This window comes from Lepidochelys kempii, chromosome 21, assembly GCF_965140265.1.
Source record: "Lepidochelys kempii isolate rLepKem1 chromosome 21, rLepKem1.hap2, whole genome shotgun sequence".
Lineage (NCBI taxonomy): Eukaryota > Metazoa > Chordata > Testudines > Cheloniidae > Lepidochelys > Lepidochelys kempii.
The window spans coordinates 2385881-2409582 of NC_133276.1; the positions used below are offsets into that span (position 1 = coordinate 2385881).

The 23702-nt window shown below is 47.3% G+C and overlaps 2 protein-coding genes across 4 annotated transcripts in view; one reads left to right on the forward strand and one right to left on the reverse strand.

Moving 5' to 3' along the window:
- Positions 1-22988, reverse strand: CAPZA1 (capping actin protein of muscle Z-line subunit alpha 1). Of its 3 annotated transcripts, XM_073320099.1 has the most exons (11): positions 22815-22986; positions 18527-18907; positions 9324-9387; positions 7780-7831; positions 6683-6746; positions 5013-5219; positions 4294-4373; positions 3793-3871; positions 3117-3188; positions 2256-2318; positions 1-1113 (listed from the first exon to the last, which is right to left on the reverse strand). In XM_073320099.1, exons 2-11 carry the CDS (start codon positions 18737-18739, stop codon positions 973-975), a joined length of 1035 nt encoding a protein of 344 aa, XP_073176200.1. In that variant the 5' UTR covers positions 18740-18907; positions 22815-22986; the 3' UTR covers positions 1-972. The 3 variants fall into 3 exon arrangements, with proteins under 3 accessions (XP_073176200.1, XP_073176202.1, XP_073176203.1); XM_073320101.1 differs by lacking the exon at positions 18527-18907 and having other exon boundaries at positions 22815-22988; XM_073320102.1 differs by lacking the exons at positions 18527-18907; positions 22815-22986 and adding an exon at positions 10514-11211.
- ST7L (suppression of tumorigenicity 7 like) overlaps positions 22038-23702 on the forward strand; it is a 31394-nt gene continuing 29729 nt past the window's right edge. Inside the window, 1 exon segment of the mRNA XM_073320098.1 lies at positions 22038-22264. Coding sequence (XP_073176199.1) covers positions 22060-22264 — 205 coding nt within the window. The 5' untranslated portion in view covers positions 22038-22059.

Genomic DNA, 23702 nt, shown 5'->3' on the forward strand with positions numbered 1-23702 from the left:
TGATTTTCTCTCACGTCGGTGCAAATCTTTTATTTATCGTTTAATACACCATCCATTCATACACCTGTGGTACAAACTCTAGGAACCTGCCACAAAGCATTAAAGCACAACATACCTACTATTCCTTAGACATTTGCATTTTTAACTCTAATATTTCATCTCCAACCAGACAAAATGTCTCAGCAGTCACAATACTAACAAATTTAACAATACTAAAAATAAAAAAAAAAAGGGGGGGAGAGAGAGAGAGAGAGAGAAAGAACTAACTGGATTAGCTGTTCTGTAAAAATGCAGATGTCTGTTAACCACACTTCCAGGGAAAAGAAAAGCCAAAAAAAAAAAAAAAAAGTTCTCTTAGCGGGAACATGGAATCTTTGGGTTTAAAAAAATTACTTACACAAAAATCTGGCCTTCTTGAGATTTCTGTAAGGGATCATGTAAACGCATTCCAGATATTAAAATCTAAGCGTATAGATCCATTGCTATGTGGAGATCAGCAGCAGGCATGTGTGGGAGATGCGCCTTCTCTTGCATTTCTTACAGCTTGCAGCGCAGCAGCGTGAGCTGTTACCAGATCTGAAACTTACTGAAGTACCTGGAGTGCTGTATAAGGGTGCAGGGAAAATACTCGCAACACCATCGGCCTGTATTTATAAAGGGGCTTTCAGGGCTAGGAAATTTTCCAACCAGTACAATTACAGTGACTCCCAAACAGAACTATATAATTGAACCATTAATGTGGTTTAATTCAAATGACCTACCAGTAAATGCAGTAACAGGAAGTTTATATGGTAGGGAACACAAAACACAAAGAGAATGCAATTTGTTCAATAGTTTTCCTTGAGGCTAGAAAACTTGTTAACTTTGAAAGCCCTAGCAAAATGCCACACTGGTTTGGAAACCACCTACTTGGCATACAACCACATTTAGGTTTTTGTATGCTACCGTTTCATCAATCTCATCAGTTCTCCCTTAAGCATTTTGCATTTCTTTTCCAATCTTGTAGCTGAGGATTTTGTTCCAGTCAATCTTGGTGCGAGTGACGGGCAGCTGCCGACGCAAGGCTTTGAACGTGGTGTCGGACATAGTCTGATAGTTTTCACTGATTGCCGTCTGCAAGAGCAACCACATTGAAAGTGTTTGTCTGAGCAGGAGGATGGATGCTTTCAAAAAGCTTTACTCACTATTAAAGCCAGGCATGCTAGTTACCAACTAACTGATAAAGCAAACTTAGCGGGGGTGAGAGAGAGAGAGAGTGAGTGTGTGTGTGTTGAGAAAGGGTCTCTCTTGCCTTCTTCTCCCGTGAATTTATTTGCAAAAGGCCTTGTGGTAAGGCCCCTTCTTACGCACAGAACAAGCACTGCATGGGAAGCTGTAGCAGACCTTTCCTTAGCAAAGGCTCTTAGGGCATGGCTACACTCGAAACTGGGGAGCGCTCCACGGCACCGCTTTGAAGTGCGAGTGTGGTCGTGCGCCAGCGCTGGGAGAGAGCTCTCCCAGCGCTCCTGGTTCTCCACCTCCGCGAGGGGATCAGCGCCAAGGGCTGGGAGAGAGCTCTCCAGCGCTCCTGGTTCTCCACCTCCACGAGGGGATTAGCGCCGAGGGCTGGGAGAGAGTTCTCCCAGCGCTCCTGGTACTCCACCTCCACGAGGGGATTAGCACAGCTCCCAGCGCTGGGGCACTGTTTACACTGGCGCTTTACAGTGCTGTCACTTGCAGCGCTCAGGGGGGTGTTTTTTCACACCCCGAGCGAGAAAGTTGCAGCACTGTGAAGTGCCAGGGTAGCCATAGCCTTAGTCACAGGGAGGCGGAGAGGTGAGTTCAGGCTCTCTGACTCATCTGCTCCCTGGCCTTTCTGCTGAGCTTGCCAACAGCTCTATCCAGTGTGATCTTCTCATGAATTGGAATCAGTGACTTTGCACCTTCCAGGCCCCGCTCCAGTTTTCTTGTTAATATCCTAAACTGCTGACTTTATTTCATTTGTTTTTAAACACTTATATAGCCCCGTAACTGTGCCTGGTGGCTTACAGATAAACTACTGTCCCTGCTCCAAAGAATTTACAATCAAAATCAGATAAACTGACTATGAAACTAGAAACAGAAGGTAGAGAAGAAAGGACAAGGGGCGGAACAAAACTAGAGCATTAATCTCTCATGTTCTGATTGTTTGTAAATAGAGGGAAATAGCTTTTAAAATATCCATGAAAATAAACAAGCCTAATGGAATCCCATGGATCCCTGCTAAATTCTCTTACCTGATACTCATTTTCCGCATGTTCTATGATTTTAATAAATTCCTTGGCTGTTTGGACATCATTCTACAGAGTAAGAGGAATGAAATTTACTTTCAAGTTCAATCAAAAGGCTGAATATAAAAATCTATTAAATGGGTTTCCTTCTAGAATGAAATTCTGTAAATACTTAGCTCATCAGTGATTAGGGAAAGAAAGCTGACAGTTTCCGACCTACATCGGGCCAGTACCCATTAGTAACTGGGCTGCTGCTCAGCAGGGTGCAGCAGGGAAGAGAGGTAAGTGAAGCTGACATTAAACAACTGAAAGACAGGGCTGCCCTCTAGTGAGCAAAAGAGAACTGGGCATTCTCGATACAGAACAGACTTGTGAGTAGACACTACTGACCGCCTTTTTCTTCCAGCCTAATTGTCATTACAAGAATAAAGTTACCTTCTCTTCTGAGGACTCCCAAGCACTTCTTGCAACTACATTTGCCTGACCTTGGTGCTGAAGAATCAAGATTTTTCAGAAATGTGCTGTTGTATTTTGGTTCAAATTCTCCCTTTTCCTCCCATAGGGAGGAAGGCAACTAGTTTCCCCCAAGGCATACGTGACCCCTACTCTAAACTTGAAGAGCATACAACTAACACCCTGCAGCGTGCCTCTCACTACAGTCTTTAGTCTACAAGCAGTATAAGAAGCTGGGTTTCCCACATGCCCCTGTATGTGTTGCTGCTCATTGACTGGTCAGCCTATAATTTGATCAAAAGCCTTTACAGTAAGTGACACAAGAGTGGAGTCATATCTGAGAGTAAAGCTGCCTTTGGGGACATAAATCAACACAAAAGAGCTGCTGAAATGTTGTAAATTCTCCATACTCACTGAAACCGTTAGAGAGTCTTGGATGTCTTTATGGCTAACTAGCTGCACGTTGCCATCTTCATAGTAATGAACCTGCACAAAGAAAGAACAAGAACAGTTTATAATTCACATTATATTGTGGTAATACCTAGAGGCCCCAACCGAGCCAGACCTCCATTATGCTAGGTGCTGTCCACAGATGCGGCCAAAGACCAGGAGAAACTCACAACAACAATATTGTGACAGGTTTCTCAGTCTCCAGTGGAGACTAACCAAGGCTGGATGGATTTTCCAAGGGATCTTATTCTCAGCCAGGACCTTTCAATATTATGCTAATGCAGTAAACACTCATTACCGCTGGGATGAGAGCAGGCAATAAAGGGTTCACTGGACAACTTGTAGGCTTACTCCTGGTTAGCAGGGACCAGAAGTGAAGTGCAGAGCTTGGATCCACATGGTAATACAATCCACTAACACTAAACCGTCAGGCCAGACTTTAGCTATTATAACTTTCAAAGGATTCCATTTCTTTAGCATTTCATACAGCTGATGCACAATTCAGCAGTCATGAAGTGTCGTAGTTTAAAATGGCATCTTTGTGGACACCTAAGGATTTACTTTTTGAGTCAAATCCACAAGAACCCCTTGAGAAGCAGCAATACAATCGATGTGACTGTTGCTGAGCAGTGTAACTAACCTGGATCTTCAGCACTGCAACCACCTGAGCCGCAGGGGGCGTGATGGTAAATTTCCACTCTGATCTCCAACGGCCATTCCTAAAAAGAACCAAAGCACAAACGGACTGGGAAAGAGCCCAGCGTGCTGCCTCTGCTCTTCTCCCCGCGCCCTGTGGCCATATTCAAAGGCCTCACTGGGCACCTCGTTCCCTTGGTGCAGTGCAGTTCAAGGCAATGATGCACCAGTACAGCTTGGGCTCCGAAACAATGAGGGCTACAGCTCCCTGGCTTCACTAGTGCCTTTTTCACTGGCTGGTTCATGGAGCAGCACAGGGGCCTCTCTCAGAGCAATTTCATACAGCCTGCCAGGGAGGCAGGCCAGAAGCAGAAGTTATCAGGAAGTGGGCAAGAGAGGAAGCAGAGCACTTGTTCTGGATCAGCCTACTGCTTGTGCTCAAAGGGCTAGAAAAGGAAGGAATACTTTAAATACTTTTAAAGTGAATACTTTAAAATATTCTTACCAGAAGTTTTTGGGCTGAAACTGGTGGCTCTCAATACAGGCAATAATTGTCTGCTGTCCATCTACAGTCTTGCCGTAAACCTGAATTCATAAAGAAATGAAAAATAAGCATCATAGTGCCATGTTCCTGCTGCGTGTATTACACCAGCTTTGTGGTCCTAATCCCGGTAACACTAGATGGAGCTTCAATATCCTGCTATATCACAGCGCTGAGAGCATGCAGACCGTGCACGTACACCTTGTCTATGCATGTACACATTACTTCCCTTTCCTGGTCAGCTTAACACTGGAGAGGGCTGCCAGGTGCATTAGTGCATATTTACCCACAGGTGATTGAGGTAATTAAGGGAAACATTTTGCCACTAGTTTCAGACGATATGAATGCGCACACAAAATCTCGGAACCCTCTTGTCTTTGCTGTACAAGAATAAGGACCTACAAGACAGACACTAATGAAGATAAGGAGTACCTGTGGCACCTTAGAGACTAACAAATTTATTTGAGCATAAGCTTTCGTGAGCTCACGAAAGCTTATGCTCAAATAAATTTGTTAGTCTCCAAGGTGCCAAAAGTACTCCTGTTCTTTTTGCAGATACAGACTAACACGGCTGCTACTCTGAAACTAATGAAGATGTGAGCTCAAAATGCAGTACAAAGTCTCCCGTGGGGCTCACAGGCCTGGGGCAAAGACCCATCAATGAAATAAGGCAGGTACTTAACAGTACAAACGCCATTGGGATAGTGCTCTTTCACATATGCCCTCAGCACACTGTCACAGGCATCTCTCCAGGGCTTTAGAGCAGCTTCTGTGTCCTCAGGGTGGGGGTCGCCTGCTTCTTTCCTTAAATGATCAAACTTGAAGGAAAGTTTGTTCCTTGGATCCAAAAATCTGCCATTGCCCAGGTCACCGTGTTCTGTAATTAAGACCTGAAAAATAAAGGGAAAGATCAAAGCGTTTCCTTATGCTGATTTAAATCTCATTTTGCTCTTCTGGGGCTCTTGAGCGCAAGTTTGCTCAATTTCACCCCAAGGCACTATTTGTTTCAGATGAAACCTTATGATCTGAAGTGCCCTCTCCTTTGCAAGGACATTAATGGTTCTGTGGTTCACTTAATGATTTGGGGTTTGCTCTGAGGTCCTTGGAGAAACTTTCCCTCTCACCATGGTTATATTGTAGCTATCCAGCCCAAAGATGGCTGCATTCACTGATGTTGTTTATAGAATGCTTACAACGTTTTTTGGGATCCTTTGTACGAAATACAAACATCAATTATTCTGCTTCTGTCAAACTCTAATAGGATAACTCAAGCCCCATTTCTTTCTCCTTCCTAGAGAGAAGGGTGGGTGTACCTCAGGGTTCCATCATTTTCCTCTCTCTTCTTCCTTCCATAAGCCTGTATGTTGCAGCAACTCCTCCTCTGATCAAGGAGGGAGAGTAAATGTGGTTACTTCACTATGTATCAGGTTTAGGCTGGGGTGAATGGTCTTGAACAGCATAACAGGGCATTCCCTGCCTCACCAGAAGATCAGTCATCTCAGAAGCCAGACCAAGCAGAAGAGCCAAACCTCTTTCTCACAGGTTGTACAGCTTCTGTCAAATCTGCTTCTGTTGGCAGCCTAGTACTGCTATACTTCCCATGCCTGCACCACTTGACCGAACCCTCTTGCACAAGTGGACACTGGGATGCAGTTCCTGTATCAGTATTGAGCTCAGAAACCAGAGGCAGCCAAGCCTGCTTTCAGTCTCCAACAGGGCCCACTTTATTCCTCTGAAAAATGGAAATTAATTGTACCCTTCGTGAAACTTCAGTCTGTAAGTATCAAGAGGCAAAAAAATTCCCAGATCATCTTTTGGAGGCAAATGGGAAGTTCTTTAGTTTGTGATTTTATACAGGAGAAGGGAATGCAGAAAGGCTGAAATGATATAATGGGAGAGCCAATATATTTGGAATAATTGGATAAGGAGGGGTTTGGTATAGATGGAAATGGAAAACAAAACATATGCTATTTTTTAAGAGCCTGATATTGAAACCAATGGGAGCTGGGAGTATGCAACATCTGAGAGCTGCTAAACAGCCCTAAAAGAAAAGCATTCTTTGCTCGCTCTGCTTCAGGCAAGACTTCCAATGGCTTTAGCAGGGAACTGTGCCTAAGGAAGGAGTACTGAATTTAGTTAGCAATAGAGAGCATGGTCAGTCGGAGGCTTTTCTGTAAGGAGAGAAGTTTGCTAAGCACTGAGTGCAAAGAAAAATGTTAGGTGATCAGATGATCATATTTTCAACCTAACCACAACTTCCCACCCAGCTCAGTATGGAAGGTCATCGTAATACCTGCAGTGATGGATACCAATATGAAAACCTGCGAAGACAGGCAGCAAAACTTCGTCTTACCTGATCATCATACCCCTCGATCTTCACCGGAGTGAACTGATCCATGTTATACTGGGCAAATGCACTGTTAATAATGGAAAAAAAGGTAAGCTTTAACTGTGCAATCTTTATTATTTATATTTTCACTGAGGGACTAATGAATAGAAATACCAGTACAGAGAAAATGTCCATATTTAATACTTTCATAGACAGTGGCCTTGGGAATATTTTTTGGTGTGATATCTAAGGTATGACTTGACCTGGGGTAAATGACTAGTTTCCTGTGATGGGAGCAACATGAATATTTTGAGATCTTTGGTATAGAGCAACCAACTATCACTAAGGCCAGATCTACACTACAAACTCCCAACGGTGTAACTACGTTGTTATGGGGTGTGAAAAATCCACACCCTGAGCAACGTAGATATACCAACCTAGCCCCCGGTGTTAGGTGAGACAGTGCTAGGTTAACAGGAGAGCTTCTCCCATCCACATAACTACCGCCTCTCCCTTTGGCGTAGTAATATCTTCACTAAAGTGTTACAGTGCTTTAGCTGCAGCACTGTACGTGTCCCAAGCCCTCCGTCCAGCTTGCCTGGGGGACAAGAGAGACTGGTGTGCCCAAGGGGACTGTCTGTGATGCCACAATACGACTGTTGTTGTGCTTCAGGAATTCACACTTGTTACCGGGTTGGGGAAAGCCAATTATAGACCATACAACTAGTTTGGGGTCTTGGCTCTGCTTCTTGACACCTGCCCGCCCTGAGGATGGCATTCATGATTGTGAGCCACTCCACACAGCGTGACAGGTACCAGTCCTCTGGCGGTTTGAACAAAGATGAATCATTCCTTAGATGCTAAAAGGTTACAATATATATATATGTTGGCTCTCCTCATTTGTTTAGATTCTATTAAAACAAAGATAGTTCTGCTTAGACTTTTGGGAGATGACCTTCCTTTCCAGGTGTTTTGAGTGGAAGGGGGAAATTACAGTACATCGCCCCCTCCACCAACACTACAATTGATCGCAATTCACACCATTATGTCATTAGACTGAAAAAACACATGCTTGTACACTTCCTTAAAATGTTCTGAAACCTGTTTTAAACAACACTTACTGTGCCGCCCCTTCCCTGAGAAGATTGTCATTGTTAAGCAGTAATCGGACATCTAGAGAAAAGAAAGTGTTCAGACAGAGTATCAAATGTCTATCTTTGCACCCTAAAACTGAAATGGAAGCAGAGGCTCAACAAACATTACAGTAGCTGTAAATCATTTTACTAAACAGTGTGTGGTTGTATAATAGAACTAAATTCTTCCCTCCTTGCTGTCTGTGTGATGATTCTGATTAAAGACTAGTAAAGCACAACCATGCTAGGCAGACGGGCTAGCCTACTGGTCATTACAAGTAACTGTCGCTATAGTGGATAGAGCACTGGACTGGAACTCAGGAGACCTGAACTCTATTGGCCTGCTGGCCACTTACCTCCATGCCTCAGTTTCCCCATCTGTAAAATGGGGATAATGATGCTTTGTAAAGTTCTTTGAGATCTACTGATGAAACTCTATATAAGATTACTAGTAGTAGTAGTAGTAGTAGAGTAAGAATTAAACATTTTCCCATTATACTCTCCATTTTTATACATTCACAGCTTTTTGAAACATGTACCTTTCGGGCTCTAATTTTTCTCTTTCTTGGTCACTGTTCAAAACAACTTTTTTAAATTATTATTATTATTAAGTTAAAGAATTTCTTCAGCCACTTTTGAGTTATGGTAGAATGAAAGTAAACCAAAAACCCTTCTGGCTCTAACAAAATTCCAGCCACACCATTGTTGAACAGTGAAAATGGCTCCTGTGGTGTTTTCTGATGATGGAGTCCAAAATATATTACATAAATGGAAAGCTAGTTACTATTATGTCTCCATAACATAAACTTCAGAGTACCTGATTATATCCCTTTACAATCAGATGTTACATTTGTCTGGTAAAAGCCAGTTTAGAGTATTTACTATTCATCACAATACCATCAAGTCAATGCTGTACCAAAGTAGCAGAGTGAAATAGCATCCAGACAAAGGATTTTGCATTCATATGAATGGCTTCAAACAGTTCAGCTCAAGCCTGAAAGGTACTAAGGAAACACAATAGAACAACATCCACGGGTCATGCACACATAAACAAAGATCACAAAAAGATTTACTTGTTTCAGAGTAGCAGCCGTGTTAGTCTGTATTCGCAAAAAGAAAAGGAGTACTTGTGGCACCTGAGAAACTAACAAATTTATTTGAGCATAAGCTTTCGTGAGCTACAGCTCACTTCATCGGATGCATTCAGTGGAAAATACAGTGGGGAGATTTACGTTAAACCTAGGATCTTAGGCCTGGACTCCACAAATGGCTGATTTGGGTACCTCAATTATGAGGTGCTTAAGTTGGGACCCTTTAACATGGTCTAATTTTCAGAAAGTGCTGAGCATCCAGCCTCTTGTAAGGTATCTCAAGTCAGTATTTAAAATCATTAGCCACTTTTAAAAAATCTTGGCCGTAAAAAGTATAGCCTCTCTGCCAATCATATTTTGTGAGGTACCTTAAATACTTTCTGATAATAGCTGAAACCTGGAAAATCCTATGAACTATTTAATTTTCTTTTATTTACTCACCATTAAACACTTCATTAAATTCTCCTGGTGGTGCATGAGTGATGAATTTTGCAGCTATATGCACCTGCAGTAAAGCACAATAGTCATCAGACTAAATTCAATAAAGAGTGCAAGTTTTTTTGTTTAGGTACCAACACACTGCAACAGATTTACACCAGCATAGCTCACTAGCAGAACTGAATGTTACAGTTATAGATAGTGCTACTATTTATGGAGAGATTTAGGCACAAATTTTCAAAAGCGTCCTTTAGTTAAAGCTCGACAGAATTTGATTTTTCTGTTTTTATAATTTTGATGGATAATACTGATGTTTAAGTATTTTTTGAATTTTTATCTGTGTAAATTTTCACAGTTGCACAAAATTATAGGTTTTCTGCATTCATTTTGATGGTCATAAATTTAAAGTTTCACAATTGTAGGAAATTATGAGGAGGTCAGGCAATTATTATTTAGTGACAGATGTTGAAAGTCAAAAAGTTAAAGCTTTTTAACAGTTAAAATACAAACTGTTAATATCATATGCCAAAATACACAGCAAATACCCTTAAATCAAACTCTAATGTTCCCAAATAGCATTTTTCTTACTTTCCCCATCTGTAAAGTCTGATCATCAAAGAAAATATTGTGTGTGTGTATGTGTGTGTGAAATGAAATTGAGGGTTACTGACATTTACTGATAAAAATCTAATCCTTCTAAGCCTACCATTAGTTTTGTGTGGCTTCCAGTTCTGGGGACCCAACTTGAGACTTTGGGCCCGATTTTTCAGAGTATCTGAGCACCCACAACTCTAACTGAAGTCAGATGCTCAACACCTCTGATAAATCAGTCTCTAGGACTCCCAAGATGGTCACCCAAAATTTGTGAACACTTGAAAACATGGACTTTGCTTTGTAAACACCCTTTTTGATCACAAACATCACCTCAGACACCAAACTGCTCAGCCTGCACAAGTGCACACACAATTAGCCAACAATCTCCCTTTAAAAATAATCTAACCGTCTTCTTGTGACCTAACAAAACGGAGTTCCACTGCTTGGAACTACCTGGCGGTCCATATGTCGATTACGTACAGAGTGAGTTACTAAAGTCCTGAAAGGGATGGAGAGGAGGGGCCTGCTACTAGATGACAGCCTACTGGATAATTGTGAAGCTAATAAGTGTAATATACACTGAAAGAATTGAGGGTTACCTGTGATGTAATTGCTTTGCTGCTGCTGATGGGTAGGAGGAGGAGATGCCACTGACCACCAGGAAACAAGCAGCACATGATAGCTGAGAGAGGAGATCCTTTCCAAGAAGGAAGACAAATACCCTCTCCCCACCAAGTACCATGGGACTAGAAGTTTGCATAAAGATGTAGTCCTGCCTACTTTAAACACAATTAGTTATGCTTTACAGGCTTCAAAGGGAAAGTAACTGAAGTCATAAGAACTCGTGGAAGAAACAGTAAAGATACAAAATGAGAAAGCAGAGAGTGATGGAAACGTACAAAGTACAAAAGTGGACAGTGATGTAAAGTTACAAAATTAAATTGAGATGTCAGCAGAGGGAGACCCTGCCTTAGAAACAAGCCTCCAGATTTCAACAAGTGATTTCTCTTGCATCCCCTGTTGTGCGATTCTGGTGAATCCCACCACCCTGAACTGTGGGCACACCTCCTGCCAACACTGCCTGGCTTTGTGATGGATATCCTCCAGAGCAAACACGTGTCCAGAGGTGAAAGTTATTCTCAAGCTAGCTATTAAAACATTATTTCCTGAGCATGTTGTAAAGAGAATAGGCCTGATTAAGCAGAGCAGTGATACAACCCATGGCCTTAAGGCTTTTCACAAACATTGGAAGGATCAGAGAGTTAGTCAGCAGTGAGGCCAGGCACTTATATCTCAGTTTTTGACCTGTTCAGCTACTGTGGGACCCTCTTGTTCTTGCAATCTAGAGAGCAGGAGCCACAGTCTAGAAAAAAGTAGCCACAATGAAACCTTTTTACTGGAGCTAGAGCATCTCAAAATACTTAAGTAATAGCAGCCATAAAACCTTTGGGAATACAAAGCAGCAAACCCTAAGCCAACATTATTTCTGCTGCATGCACTGAATACCTCTTTAAAACTCAGGATATCGTGTATGTATACTACTTTGATTACACAGGTACATCTCCATCTTTCATCCACACAATATGACCTGTGCAAGAAGATGATGGAGCGAATATGGTCAGGAAACTTTCAGACCTAAGACCTCCTACTTGGAAACAAGGGAGAAAAATTTCTATTAAAGCTCATCTGAGCCTAGCAATTAGTTGCTGAATTTGCATGGAGTTGACTAAGGGATTCACTATTGGACACCATGGTTTAGCATTATCAGGGATCCTAGCAATCCATTTGCCATGGAAAAAATATGGAATTTGCATTTTTACAGAGAATCTTAAGTTTTTACATTTTGTAAAAAAATAAAGATGTATAAAGTAAAACCCCATTTATCCGAGTCTCCATAATCCAGCTCTCTGTATTAACTGAACCACCAGATGCCCAATGCTGACAGCTCTTGTGGTCAGCCCCGGGGTGGCTGGGGCATAGGCGGTCAGTCCCTGCGCAGCTGGTGGTTCGGTTAATATGGAAAGCCAGATAATGGAGGCTTGGATAAATGGGGTTCTACTGTATATCAATAAAACATTGATACCTATATATATTATGGCTAGGGAAACTAGTTCAGTGTTTCATTTTAACCATGGAAAAACATGGATTTTTATCAGGTATTTTTAATCTGAGAATTTTTTTTTTTTTTAAATCATGGAAAGCTAAGATCTCTGATCATTAGTAATATCATGTTACTCTCTTGTCTGGAATTATTGTTCATTTGGGGTCCTCGGTTAAGGAAAAAACTGAAAACAATTCCACACAGAACGTGGGACCATTTCTGGCATGTGTCAATAAAGGGAGTTGGTGCCACTCTGTGACACAATGTTAATTAATTTGTCTAGAACAGTATATTTCACTGGAAGTTGTACTATGAGCCTATCATGAAGCTTCACAATGTAGTGAAAGAATTAAGGATCTGGAATCAGAAGGACTATGATAAAGATCTGAGCAGGCTGATGTTGGAAGAAAGTAATACCTGAGATTTCCTGAACTTTGAAGTGGGAAAGGAAAATCAAAACCACCAGTGAGTTCTAAAATGTATTAAATGCTAGTGTGTTGTATCATTTGAATTCACGTGGCTTTGGTACTAAGGCAAATTTGTTTCAGTCTAAACAGTTTCCCTAATTCCAAGACAGGCTTTATGGTTTGCACCTGAGGGAATATAATGTTACTGGAAAAAGAAAAGGAGTACTTGTGGCACCTTAGAGACTAACCAATTTATCTGAGCATAAGCTTTCGTGAGCTACAGCTCACTTCATGAGCTGTAGCTCATGAAAGCTTATGCTCAAATAAATTGGTTAGTCTCTAAGGTGCCACAAGTACTCCTTTTCTTTCCGCAAATACAGACTAACATGGCTGTTACTCTGAAAAATGTTACTGGTCAGGACTCTGGAGACAAATAGACTCAGCCACACAATTACACAGCTCCCTTTGAGGCTTATATAAAACACACCACTTTTTTCCACTTAGTTTTACAGTTATTCATAACTTTCAATTATGGCAAAAGCTGGCTAAGGCTTTCTTTCTGGATAAGGCATTACATTCATTGTCTTCAGCCAATACAACAAGTATTGTTTTAAATTTGTCCTGTAAAGGCCATTTTGAATAACAAACCAAAGTAGTACAAATATCAAATTAATCATTAAATTAATTAATCTGCAGGAGCAGAGTTGAGAGGCCAACCCCCTTCAAAAACACTTTTCTGGCTTCTAGCTTGCAATTCTACATCCTTAGAAGGGATTTAAAACATTTCACTGACAGAGGAGGCATTGCCATGCTTTCTTGGTGCTTCCCCATCCTACCAGCATCACCTCCATCTTAGTTGGACTGAGCCTGATCAAGGCGCCAGCGTCACAGATACTTGAAAAGCAAAAACTATTGATACTTATTTATTTTAAAAAATTATGTTTTTTTTAATGCGGAAAATATTTACATTAGTTTGAGTGCAACTGACAAAAGAATAAAAACGCATAAACAAGGGCATGAAGCGGGATGGAACGTTTGCCCACCTTTCCAGGCTGGGGGCATGTCTTCACTAGCAACGTTAACGCTGCCCCGGCAGCTCTGTAACGTGGCTGTGTAGTCGCGGCACCAGCTCTCCCAGCACCATGAAAAACCCACCCTCACAAGGGAAGTAGCTCCCAGCGCTGGGAGCGTGGCTGGTGCACTGTCTACACTGGCACTTCACAGCGCTGAAAAGTGCAGCGCTGAGGGGGGGTTTTTCACCCCCCTGACCGTGAAAGTTGCAGCACTGTAAAGTGCCAGTGTAGACAAGCCCTTAGTTCCCTTCTGCTTTTTGCTGAAGCATGACAGACAGTTAGAATTGCTAAAATGTGTTTTTTCATTGTTTAATAAAATTCTACTAGCTAAATAACTCTCATCCTAGTTGGAGTATCTAAGATCCATACAACTTCTGAAAATGTGTAACAGAAAGCATTAGACTATCCTTGACCGTGATCAGGATTACTGGATAGTAACTAATATGGATACTGCTGTTCCAGTTTGCCCTGTAGACTTTACTGTGAGTCCTACCCTACATGACTGATGTGTGTGCTTTTCTTAAAAAGTATAAGCATAAACATAAGGCATGTCACTCTGTAAATGTTAAAGCGTTACTACAACTGCTGTACTCACACAACTTCACCTAACTGATGCCAAGATCCATGTCAATAGGAAGGATCACAGCAGGGAATACAGTCCCCCTACTCCACTTCCACAACTGGACACAGTTTGCTCTCTTCCAACTGAGCTCATAAAATGGCCATTAAAAATAATTATGCAGTGTCTATATTTATGCAACATCTTGGTAATTAGATAAATGATGTGTCTGGTCATTAATGCAGCTGCACAATTGCATTGTACTTGGGGCCCTGATAAAGTGGGGCCTTATTATAGTTAGGAAGACATCACCACCTCTCTTTTGGTGTTATACCCCACCTTAGACCCAAATTCTGCTCTGCACCTAAAATAGTTTGCTTCCTAAAAGACTAAGTCCAGGACTCAAACCCTGAATAAACCACAACTCCTACATACACTTCAATCTGTAAGTAACTTCACCCACTTTAGTAAGATTGGTGAAGATAACTAGACACGACAGTGATTGACAAATCTACATTTAGGACAAGTGCCATTAAAACAGCAGCCACGAGCAAAACACACACTGCAAAGACATGTAATCCTTTTTATAAAGTGTAACTTTATCCTCTCTCTCCTCTCCCTTTGCTCTGGAGCAATTGAAAAACAATGGAAGAGAGCATTACTCTACACAACTGAAAACAGCAATGCCTACTCATGAAATGGAAGAAGCAGACTTTGTATTTGGTAAAGAAATTAATCCTATATATCAAGCTTCTGCACTGTTGTCACTTCAGAGTCTCTTCGCCTTCAAGTGTCAGCACACTGATAGCATGTTCATCTGCAGAACTATGAAACTAACTATTTCTGCAAAACTGACCTACTTCCGGGCTCATCATTACCATTTCAGGTATCTCTGCAGAGTGTTAGCTTCTGCTAACTTCCTCTTTCTGAAATGGGGAAAGCATCAAGTAGTGAAGTCACCTGACCGCTATTTTTTTTTTAAATAGAAGCAGAAAAAAGGGTGACAGTACAAAGAATTCATAAGAAGCCAGAGCAATATAGATTCAAAGAGTCTTGAATATGCTGCATATGCTTCAATTATCCAACATTTACCTATGACTATGAGGGACAATGAATAGATAGGTTTCAGAGTAGCAGCCGTGTTAGTCTGTATTCGCAAAAAGAAAAGGAGGACTTGTGGCACCTTAGAGACTAACAAATTTATTTGAGCGTAAGCTTTTGTGAGCTTCATCGGATGCATCCGATGAAGCTCACGAAAGCTTACGCTCAAATAAATTTGTTAGTCTCTAAGGTGCCACAAGTCCTCCTTTTCTTTTTAATGAATAGATAGTTTTAGATGTGACAAACCAGATTAGTTCATTTTGCTTGGTCTCTCAGTGATGTGCACTGATTTTTTTATCTTTTTAAAGTCAGTGCAGTTAAAGCTAAGCATTTAAAAAGAGAAAGTGTATGCAAGACAAACAATGCCCTAAATTTGTCTGCAAAGTGTTTGCAACGTTGTTTATCGGTTAGAACAGAAGACTATGAGCTTTGACTTCTATTCCCAGCTCTGCCAATGTCAGCGATACCACAGGCAACTCGTTTAATCTCTGTCTCAGTTCCCCTCTGATTCCAGCATGTTTAAAATTGGGGAAACACCTACTGAAAGGGGTAAAAGGTGGCTTAGTTTATTTTGTTAAAATCTTCACCTGAAATTCAGTAATGAACTACAAAGTATGAATAGCTGAAAATGGTAGGAATTTATTCAAAAGAAGGAAATATACAATCTTATGGTTAGAATTTATACTATATAACATTGAGCAAACTACCCTAACTAAAAGACTATGGGTTATTCTGATGTAAGTCTCTCTCAATTTCTCTTGTTGAAGCTGTCCCATTTTGTATATCTAATTAAACATGCATTAGCCCACAGACAGCATGAGTGACTCTATAAATCAGTAGTTAGGACACTCACCTGATAGGATTTGAACCAGGATTTCCCACTTTTCTCATCAGGCAGAGGTGGGGTAATTGAACCAGGGTTTCCCCATCTCACCTGAAAACCCTAACCACTGGGCTAAAGGTATTAAAGGAGGTGGTCACTCCTCCATTCATTTTGTGTAGAATTCAGTATGCTCAGAGTTTGCTTGCAGGGCCCAATCTGGTGAGTACAATAGATAGGGCAACACCTAACTCACTTGGTTTATGATCACACTAGGGCTTAGGTATGAGACAGTGGTGTGCATGCCAAAAGGCTGAAACTTAAGCACCTTAGAAACTTTTACAGCAAAAATGTAAGTGCCTGCAGGGTTAGGCAGCAGCTGAGTGGGGATTTTGTGAAACACAGCAGAGCCTAAATTTTTATTATTATTTTTTTTGTAAATAGGGGCCTCTATGTTCCTTTGCCTGGTTTGTTCCTTTCTTCTATTGCAAAGGGTCACTAACCTCATTGATTTAGGAAGAGGCCTGGACTAAAGAAAGCTACAGAAACAGAAGGCCAGAATCACGACAAAGTCCAGGTATCACTTATTGCATGTTTGGCTTAAAAACTGCTGTTTGCAAATGGAAAAAACTGTTAGAAATTAGCCTTAGAATTGTTCAGAAGAAAGCATATTTTATCCCATACTACTAATTAGACTACATAGTACTTGCACTCAAAGCTATGAAAAGATAAATAATGCGAAGTACCAAAATATCAATTTAAAATACCAGTGTTAGCTAAGTAAAATATGTCTCCATTTTTAGTATCAACATTCAGCAGGTAATTCTAGCTTCCAAGTGAGAGGAAAGCCAGGGTAATACGTAAATGAATCTATGAAGTAAATCCTTATGAGCGGAAGCTGGTCAGAAAATTTTTAAAAGAATATTGGGGGGTGGAGAGGAAGTGATAAGTTACAGGGAAGGGGGAAAAAAGTAAATTTATTTCCCCAATGGCAGTTTAAGACACTGAAACAAAAATTTTGTGCTTATGAAGAGCTCTAGTGATATCATTCTATCTTTCTTGTCTTCTACAATCCAAAACCACTGTCAAGCTATTACCTTCTTAGTAGAGTTTATTCAATTATTAGAAGTGAGAGTAAGCAGGAAGTTGTGCAATGTAGATTGCTATCCTTAAAACAAATCTTCCTATCCACATTTCAATTTGTCAAAGTATCTACCCCTTGTGCCACTTGCATATGAAACCCAAGTTTAATCAACGAGAACTCCTATTGCTAGCAGAAGCAGATTAAGGAACTGACACACCCTGACTGACCAGATCTGGAAAGAAAACTGAGAACACCGTCTTTTATACACTGTAGTTAGTAGCAAGCAGGTCATGCTCGGTCTGCCTACACAGTGTGCTGGCAAATTCATGTTCCTGAACATGTCCCAGACTACAGCCATATACTCTCAGGTTATGCAGCTAAATTATGGTTGTAATCTCTTAAATGTTCTGAATTTTCATTGTGTTCTTTTCATAGGGGGTGACCAGAAGAGAATTTAGAAAAACTGAACTAAAGATGATAAAGGCAAAATGAAAGTTTTAGATTGACTACATCTATATTGTCAGTGTATTTGCTTAGTAGGCAAGGCCCGGTCTGCTCTGTTGACACTACATATTCCAATGACTTTTCATAAGAGATGGGGCTCGCCACAAGCCTTCCTCCAACTTGTGCGCTTGCTGACTTCCAACCTGAGGTTGGTTCACTCAGCGGTGGGGCAGGAGTTGAGACTTACAAGAAGAGGACAAGATATCACCAAGAAAATGGACATTTCCAGTTTTTTTCACAGTCACTGAAAAAGATACTTGAAAGAGCATTTGCACAAAAACCTTAGAAGGAAACAATCGTCACAAGGAACTGACTGCTCCTCTCCTGGCTCCCCACTAGTGCCTGTCTGGGTCTTCCTCCCGGGGCACCTGGAAACAGTCCAGATTAACTGTGCTGCCAAGCAGCAATTCCCATCCCATGCCTGTGAAGCAATAAAATGCGGAGGAAGAGCCCACCGTTCTCCCCCACTAGTAGCCAGACTAAAAGGGGAAGGAGGTGCTATCCACCACCCCCTCTGAAATGAGCCGGGGCAGGGGGAATTCTACTAGGGACTGGAGGGAGCGTCGTCCCACCGCTGTGGGGTGCTGTACCTGTCCGTGGGCCGTACTGGGTCATGAAATTAGCATAAGGGGGTTTTCTCTCTCTCGTTGGGGGGTGACGATCTTCCTTGGGGGAGGCAAGATGACAGCGCAGCAGAGGGGGGCACTGGGGGGTCTCGTCCCCCGCCCGAGGGAGATGTGGGGGCAGCGGAGGGGGTCTCTCCCGGCGGCATGGCGGGCGTGGGGGGACAGTGTCAGCGGGTCTCTTCCCTGGCTGTGGGGGGTTCTGGGAGAAGTTTCCCCCCTCGCGATAGGGCAAGGGGCTGTCTGGGGGTCTCCTCCTGCCCTACAGCGGGGCGAGGCCCTGCCCGCAGGGGGCGCTACCCCGGGAAGCTCAGGGGAGGCAAGAAAACCCTGCCCCTACCTTCTCCTCGTCCGACACCCGGTCCTCGAGGTCCGCCATTTTGAATCCTGTGGCTGGGCCCCGCCCCGCCGGCCACCCCTGCAAAGCACGCCGGGAACTGACAGCGGGGGAGAGGCTGGGGCCGCAGGCAACCGCCCATCCGGAAGTGCCGGGCCGGAAGCGCTGCCGGCGCCATCTTGTTTGAGGGCAATCGTGGTCCCCGGTAGTTCTCATTGACGCTAATAGGCGCCATCCCGGTCTTGGGCAGTGGATCAGCCCCGCCCTCTATGGGTGCGACGACTTTGGTGCGTGGCGCGTCCCGCACTGTTGGGTGCCGCGGCTCTTAAAGCCCCAGCTCCTGGAGGCAGGGGAAGGGCAAATGGAGCGGTTCTGCCTTCCGGGCTGCAAAGGGGAGGTGGGAACGTGACTGAATCGTTGACGGCTTTGCCAGCCATGGGAAAGCAAAAAGGGCACCGCAACTACTTCCTAATCGCACGATTTGTGCTTCCTTGGGGCTGGCATGTACTGCGTGGAGGGGCCCCACGCACGCCAGAGGGGTGAGCCCTGGGCCTGACACTGACACAGCCAAGCCTCATCCCCGGGCCGTACGGGAAGGCAGGCCCTTCGTATTGGGTACCCCTCAAATTTCTAGTGTGGGATATGCACCCCAAAATCCCCAGAGCGGGGCACGCACCCCCAGTACTGTGTGCGTCCCCCATGAGTGTAGGACACCCCCCCCGCAGTCCCCGAGCGGGGCACGCACCCCCGGTGCTGTGAGCGTCCCCCATGAGTGTAGGACACCCCCGCCCAGTCCCCGAGCGGGGCACGCACCCCCGGTACTGTGAGCGTCCCCCATGAGTGTAGGACACCCCCCCCCGCAGTCCCCGAGCGGGGCACGCACCCCCGGTGCTGTGAGCGTCCCCCATGAGTGTAGGACACCCCCCCCCGCAGTCCCCGAGCGGGGCACGCACCCCCAGTACTGTGTGCGTCCCCCATGAGTGTAGGACACCCCCCCCCCCCGCAGTCCCCGAGCGGGGCACGCACCCCCGGTACTGTGTGCGTCCCCCATGAGTGTAGGACCCCCCCCCGCAGTCCCCGAGCGGGGCACGCACCCCCAGTACTGTGTGCGTCCCCCATGAGTGTAGGACACCCCCCCCGCAGTCCCCGAGCGGGGCACGCACCCCCAGTACTGTGTGCGTCCCCCATGAGTGTAGGACACCCGCCCCCCGCAGTCCCCGAGCGGGGCACGCACCCCCAGTACTGTGTGCGTCCCCCATGAGTGTAGGACACCCGCCCCCCGCAGTCCCCGAGCGGGGCACGCACCCCCAGTACTGTGTGCGTCCCCCATGAGTGTAGGACACCCCCCCCCGCAGTCCCCGAGCGGGGCACGCACCCCCAGTACTGTGTGCGTCCCCCATGAGTGTAGGACACCCCCCCCCCGCAGTCCCCGAGCGGGGCACGCACCCCCGGTACTGTGTGCGTCCCCCATGAGTGTAGGACCCCCCCCCGCAGTCCCCGAGCGGGGCACGCACCCCCGGTACTGTGTGCGTCCCCCATGAGTGTAGGACCCCCCCCCCGCAGTCCCCGAGCGGGGCACGCACCCCCGGTACTGTGTGCGTCCCCCATGAGTGTAGGACCCCCCCCCGCAGTGCCCGAGCGGGGCACGCACCCCCGGTACTGTGTGCGTCCCCCATGAGTGTAGGACACCCCCCGCAGTGCCCGAGCGGGGCACGCACCCCCGGTACTGTGTGCGTCCCCCATGAGTGTAGGACACCCCCCCCCGCAGTCCCCGAGCGGGGCACGCACCCCCGGTACTGTGTGCGTCCCCCATGAGTGTAGGACACCCCCCCCCGCAGTCCCCGAGCGGGGCACGCACCCCCGGTACTGTGTGCGTCCCCCATGAGTGTAGGACACCCGCCCCCCGCAGTCCCCGAGCGGGGCACGCACCCCCGGTACTGTGTGCGTCCCCCATGAGTGTAGGACACCCCCCCCCCGCAGTCCCCGAGCGGGGCACGCACCCCCGGTACTGTGTGCGTCCCCCATGAGTGTAGGACCCCCCCCCGCAGTCCCCGAGCGGGGCACGCACCCCCGGTACTGTGTGCGTCCCCCATGAGTGTAGGACACCCCCCCCGCAGTCCCCGAGCGGGGCACGCACCCCCAGTACTGTGTGCGTCCCCCATGAGTGTAGGACACCCGCCCCCCGCAGTCCCCGAGCGGGGCACGCACCCCCAGTACTGTGTGCGTCCCCCATGAGTGTAGGACACCCCCCCCCCGCAGTCCCCGAGCGGGGCACGCACCCCCAGTACTGTGTGCGTCCCCCATGAGTGTAGGACACCCCCCCCCCGCAGTCCCCGAGCGGGGCACGCACCCCCGGTACTGTGTGCGTCCCCCATGAGTGTAGGACCCCCCCCGCAGTCCCCGAGCGGGGCACGCACCCCCGGTACTGTGTGCGTCCCCCATGAGTGTAGGACACCCCCCGCAGTGCCCGAGCGGGGCACGCACCCCCGGTACTGTGTGCGTCCCCCATGAGTGTAGGACACCCCCCCCCGCAGTCCCCGAGCGGGGCACGCACCCCCGGTACTGTGTGCGTCCCCCATGAGTGTAGGACCCCCCCCCCCCCGCAGTCCCCGAGCGGGGCACGCACCCCCGGTACTGTGTGCGTCCCCCATGAGTGTAGGACACCCCCCCCCGCAGTCCCCGAGCGGGGCACGCACCCCCGATGCTGTGTGCGTCCCCCATGAGTGTAGGACACCCCCCCCCCCGCAGTCCCCGAGCGGGGCACGCACCCCCAGTACTGTGTGCGTCCCCCATGAGTGTAGGACACCCCCCCCCCGCAGTCCCCGAGCGGGGCACGCACCCCCGGTGCTGTGAGCGTCCCCCATGAGTGTAGGACCCCCCCCCCCGCAGTCCCCGAGCGGGGCACGCACCCCCGGTGCTGTGAGCGTCCCCCATGAGTGTAGGACACCCCCGCAGTCCCCGAGCGGGGCACGCACCCCCGGTGCTGTGTGCGTCCCCCATGAGTGTAGGACCCCCCCCCGCAGTCCCCGAGCGGGGCACGCACCCCCGGTACTGTGTGCGTCCCCCATGAGTGTAGGACACCCCCCCCCGCGCAGTCCCCGAGCGGGGCACGCACCCCCGGTACTGTGAGCGTCCCCCATGAGTGTAGGACCCCCCCCCCGCAGTCCCCGAGCGGGGCACGCACCCCCGGTACTGTGTGCGTCCCCCATGAGTGTAGGACACCCCCGCCCAGTCCCCGAGCGGGGCACGCACCCCCAGTACTGTGTGCGTCCCCCATGAGTGTAGGACACCCCCGCCCAGTCCCCGAGCGGGGCACGCACCCCCGGTGCTGTGTGCGTCCCCCATGAGTGTAGGACCCCCCCCCGCAGTCCCCGAGCGGGGCACGCACCCCCGTGATCCATGCACCCGAGTCCCCGGGAGGAGCCCGCAGGCGCAGCGCGCGCGCAGCCCAGTCCGTCTGCGGCGGGGACGCCCCCGCGCGCGCGGCCGAGCGCTGCGCTCCGGCCCCGGCCCGGCCCGGCCCCGGCGGCGCGGCCATGGCGGACAGCGGCAGCGGGGAGGCGGCTCCGGCGGCGCAGCCTGAGGGCTCGGCCTGCACCCCCGGGCGGTGGGAGCGGCTGCGGCGGCGGGGGGCCGGGCTGGCCGCCGTGCCCTGGGCTCGGGCGCTGGGGCTGCTGGCGGCGCTCGGGCTCCTCTACTGGCTGCGGGTCCCGCTCCGGCTCCGGGACAACCTGGCGGCCGGTGAGAGGCGGGGCCGGGGGAACACGGCGGGGGATCCCCAGGGCTGTGGGGGCTCCCTGCGGGTGGGGTGGGGGTTCCCTGGGGCTGGGGGAACATGTTGGGGGGGGGGAGGTTTCCCCAGGGCTGTGGGGGCTCCCTGCGGGTGGGGCGGGTTCTCGGGGAGGGGCGGGGGTTCTCTGGGGCTGAGGATACACTTGGGGGGGAGGGTTCCCCAGGCCTGTGGGGGCTCCCTGGGAGTGGGGTGGGTTCTTGGGGAGGGGCGGGGGTTCCCCAGAGCTGAGGGAACACAGTGGGAGGGGGTGAGGGTTCCCCAGGCCTGTGGGGGCTCCCTGGGAGTGGGGTGGGTTCTTGGGGAGGGGCGGGGGTTCCCCAGAGCTGAGGGAACACAGTGGGAGGGGGTGAGGGTTCCCCAGGCCTGTGGGGGCTCCCTGGGAGTGGGGTGGGTTCTTGGGGAGGGGCGGGGGTTCTCTGGGGCTGAGGGAACACGTTGGGGGGCGAGGGTTCCCCTGGGGTGAGGGGTGGCTGTGGTGTAGGCAGGAGGGTATATTACCTGTAGGTAGTTGCTTTTGGTTTCTGATCCCTTTGCACAATTTCCCATGGGCCCAGAAGAGGTTTCTGATGTGCCACCAATCATGAGAAATGTCATTAACTCCAAATAATAGTAAGTTTTAAAGTTATGTCAGCCCCAGGTTCCTCTCAGCTTGCTCCTCCTGTGCCTGCCTGCTGAGGCTGCTTGATAGTTGCCATGGTTTTACAGTCACATTTATGGTTTTTTACTGCCCCACCCCTTGATTTGTGAAAGATCCCACCAACAGTAATGATACTGATTGTAGCGTTCACAAAACTGTCAAATGCACATAGTAAACAAACAGGGTGGGTAGGGAAGAAATAATTTTTTTCTTCTAATCTTGTCAAAATCTAGAAGTAATTGGGATTTGTTCTTTGTTTTGTTAGTGCTCATTATAAATAAACCAGCTACAGCAGACTGTCAAGTGTAGTCCAGAAAAGTGGAGCAGGAAGAGACCTTTGTTTTTCTGAAGCATAGGATAGACTGTCAGTTCTTCAGAGTTTTTGGTCTGGTTGTTAATTACACGTGGGCACTACTGGAAATAAAAATACTGCTAGTTTCATGTGCTCTGTATGTTGGCTTGGGCATGATACTTGCAAGGACACCAACCCTTCTGTTTAAAAATGTCTTACCCCTTATTAGGGCCCTACCAAAGTTGCCCTCCATTTTGGTCAATTTCACAGTCATAGGATTTTTAAAATCATAAATTTCATGATTTCAGCTATTTAAATCTGAAATTTCACAATGTTGTAATTATAGGGGTCCTGACCCAAAAAGAGTTGGTGGGGGTCCCCAGGTTATTGTAGGGAGGGTTGTGCCACCCTTACTTCTGCACTGCTGCTGGCGGGGCGCTGCCTTCTGAGCTGGGAG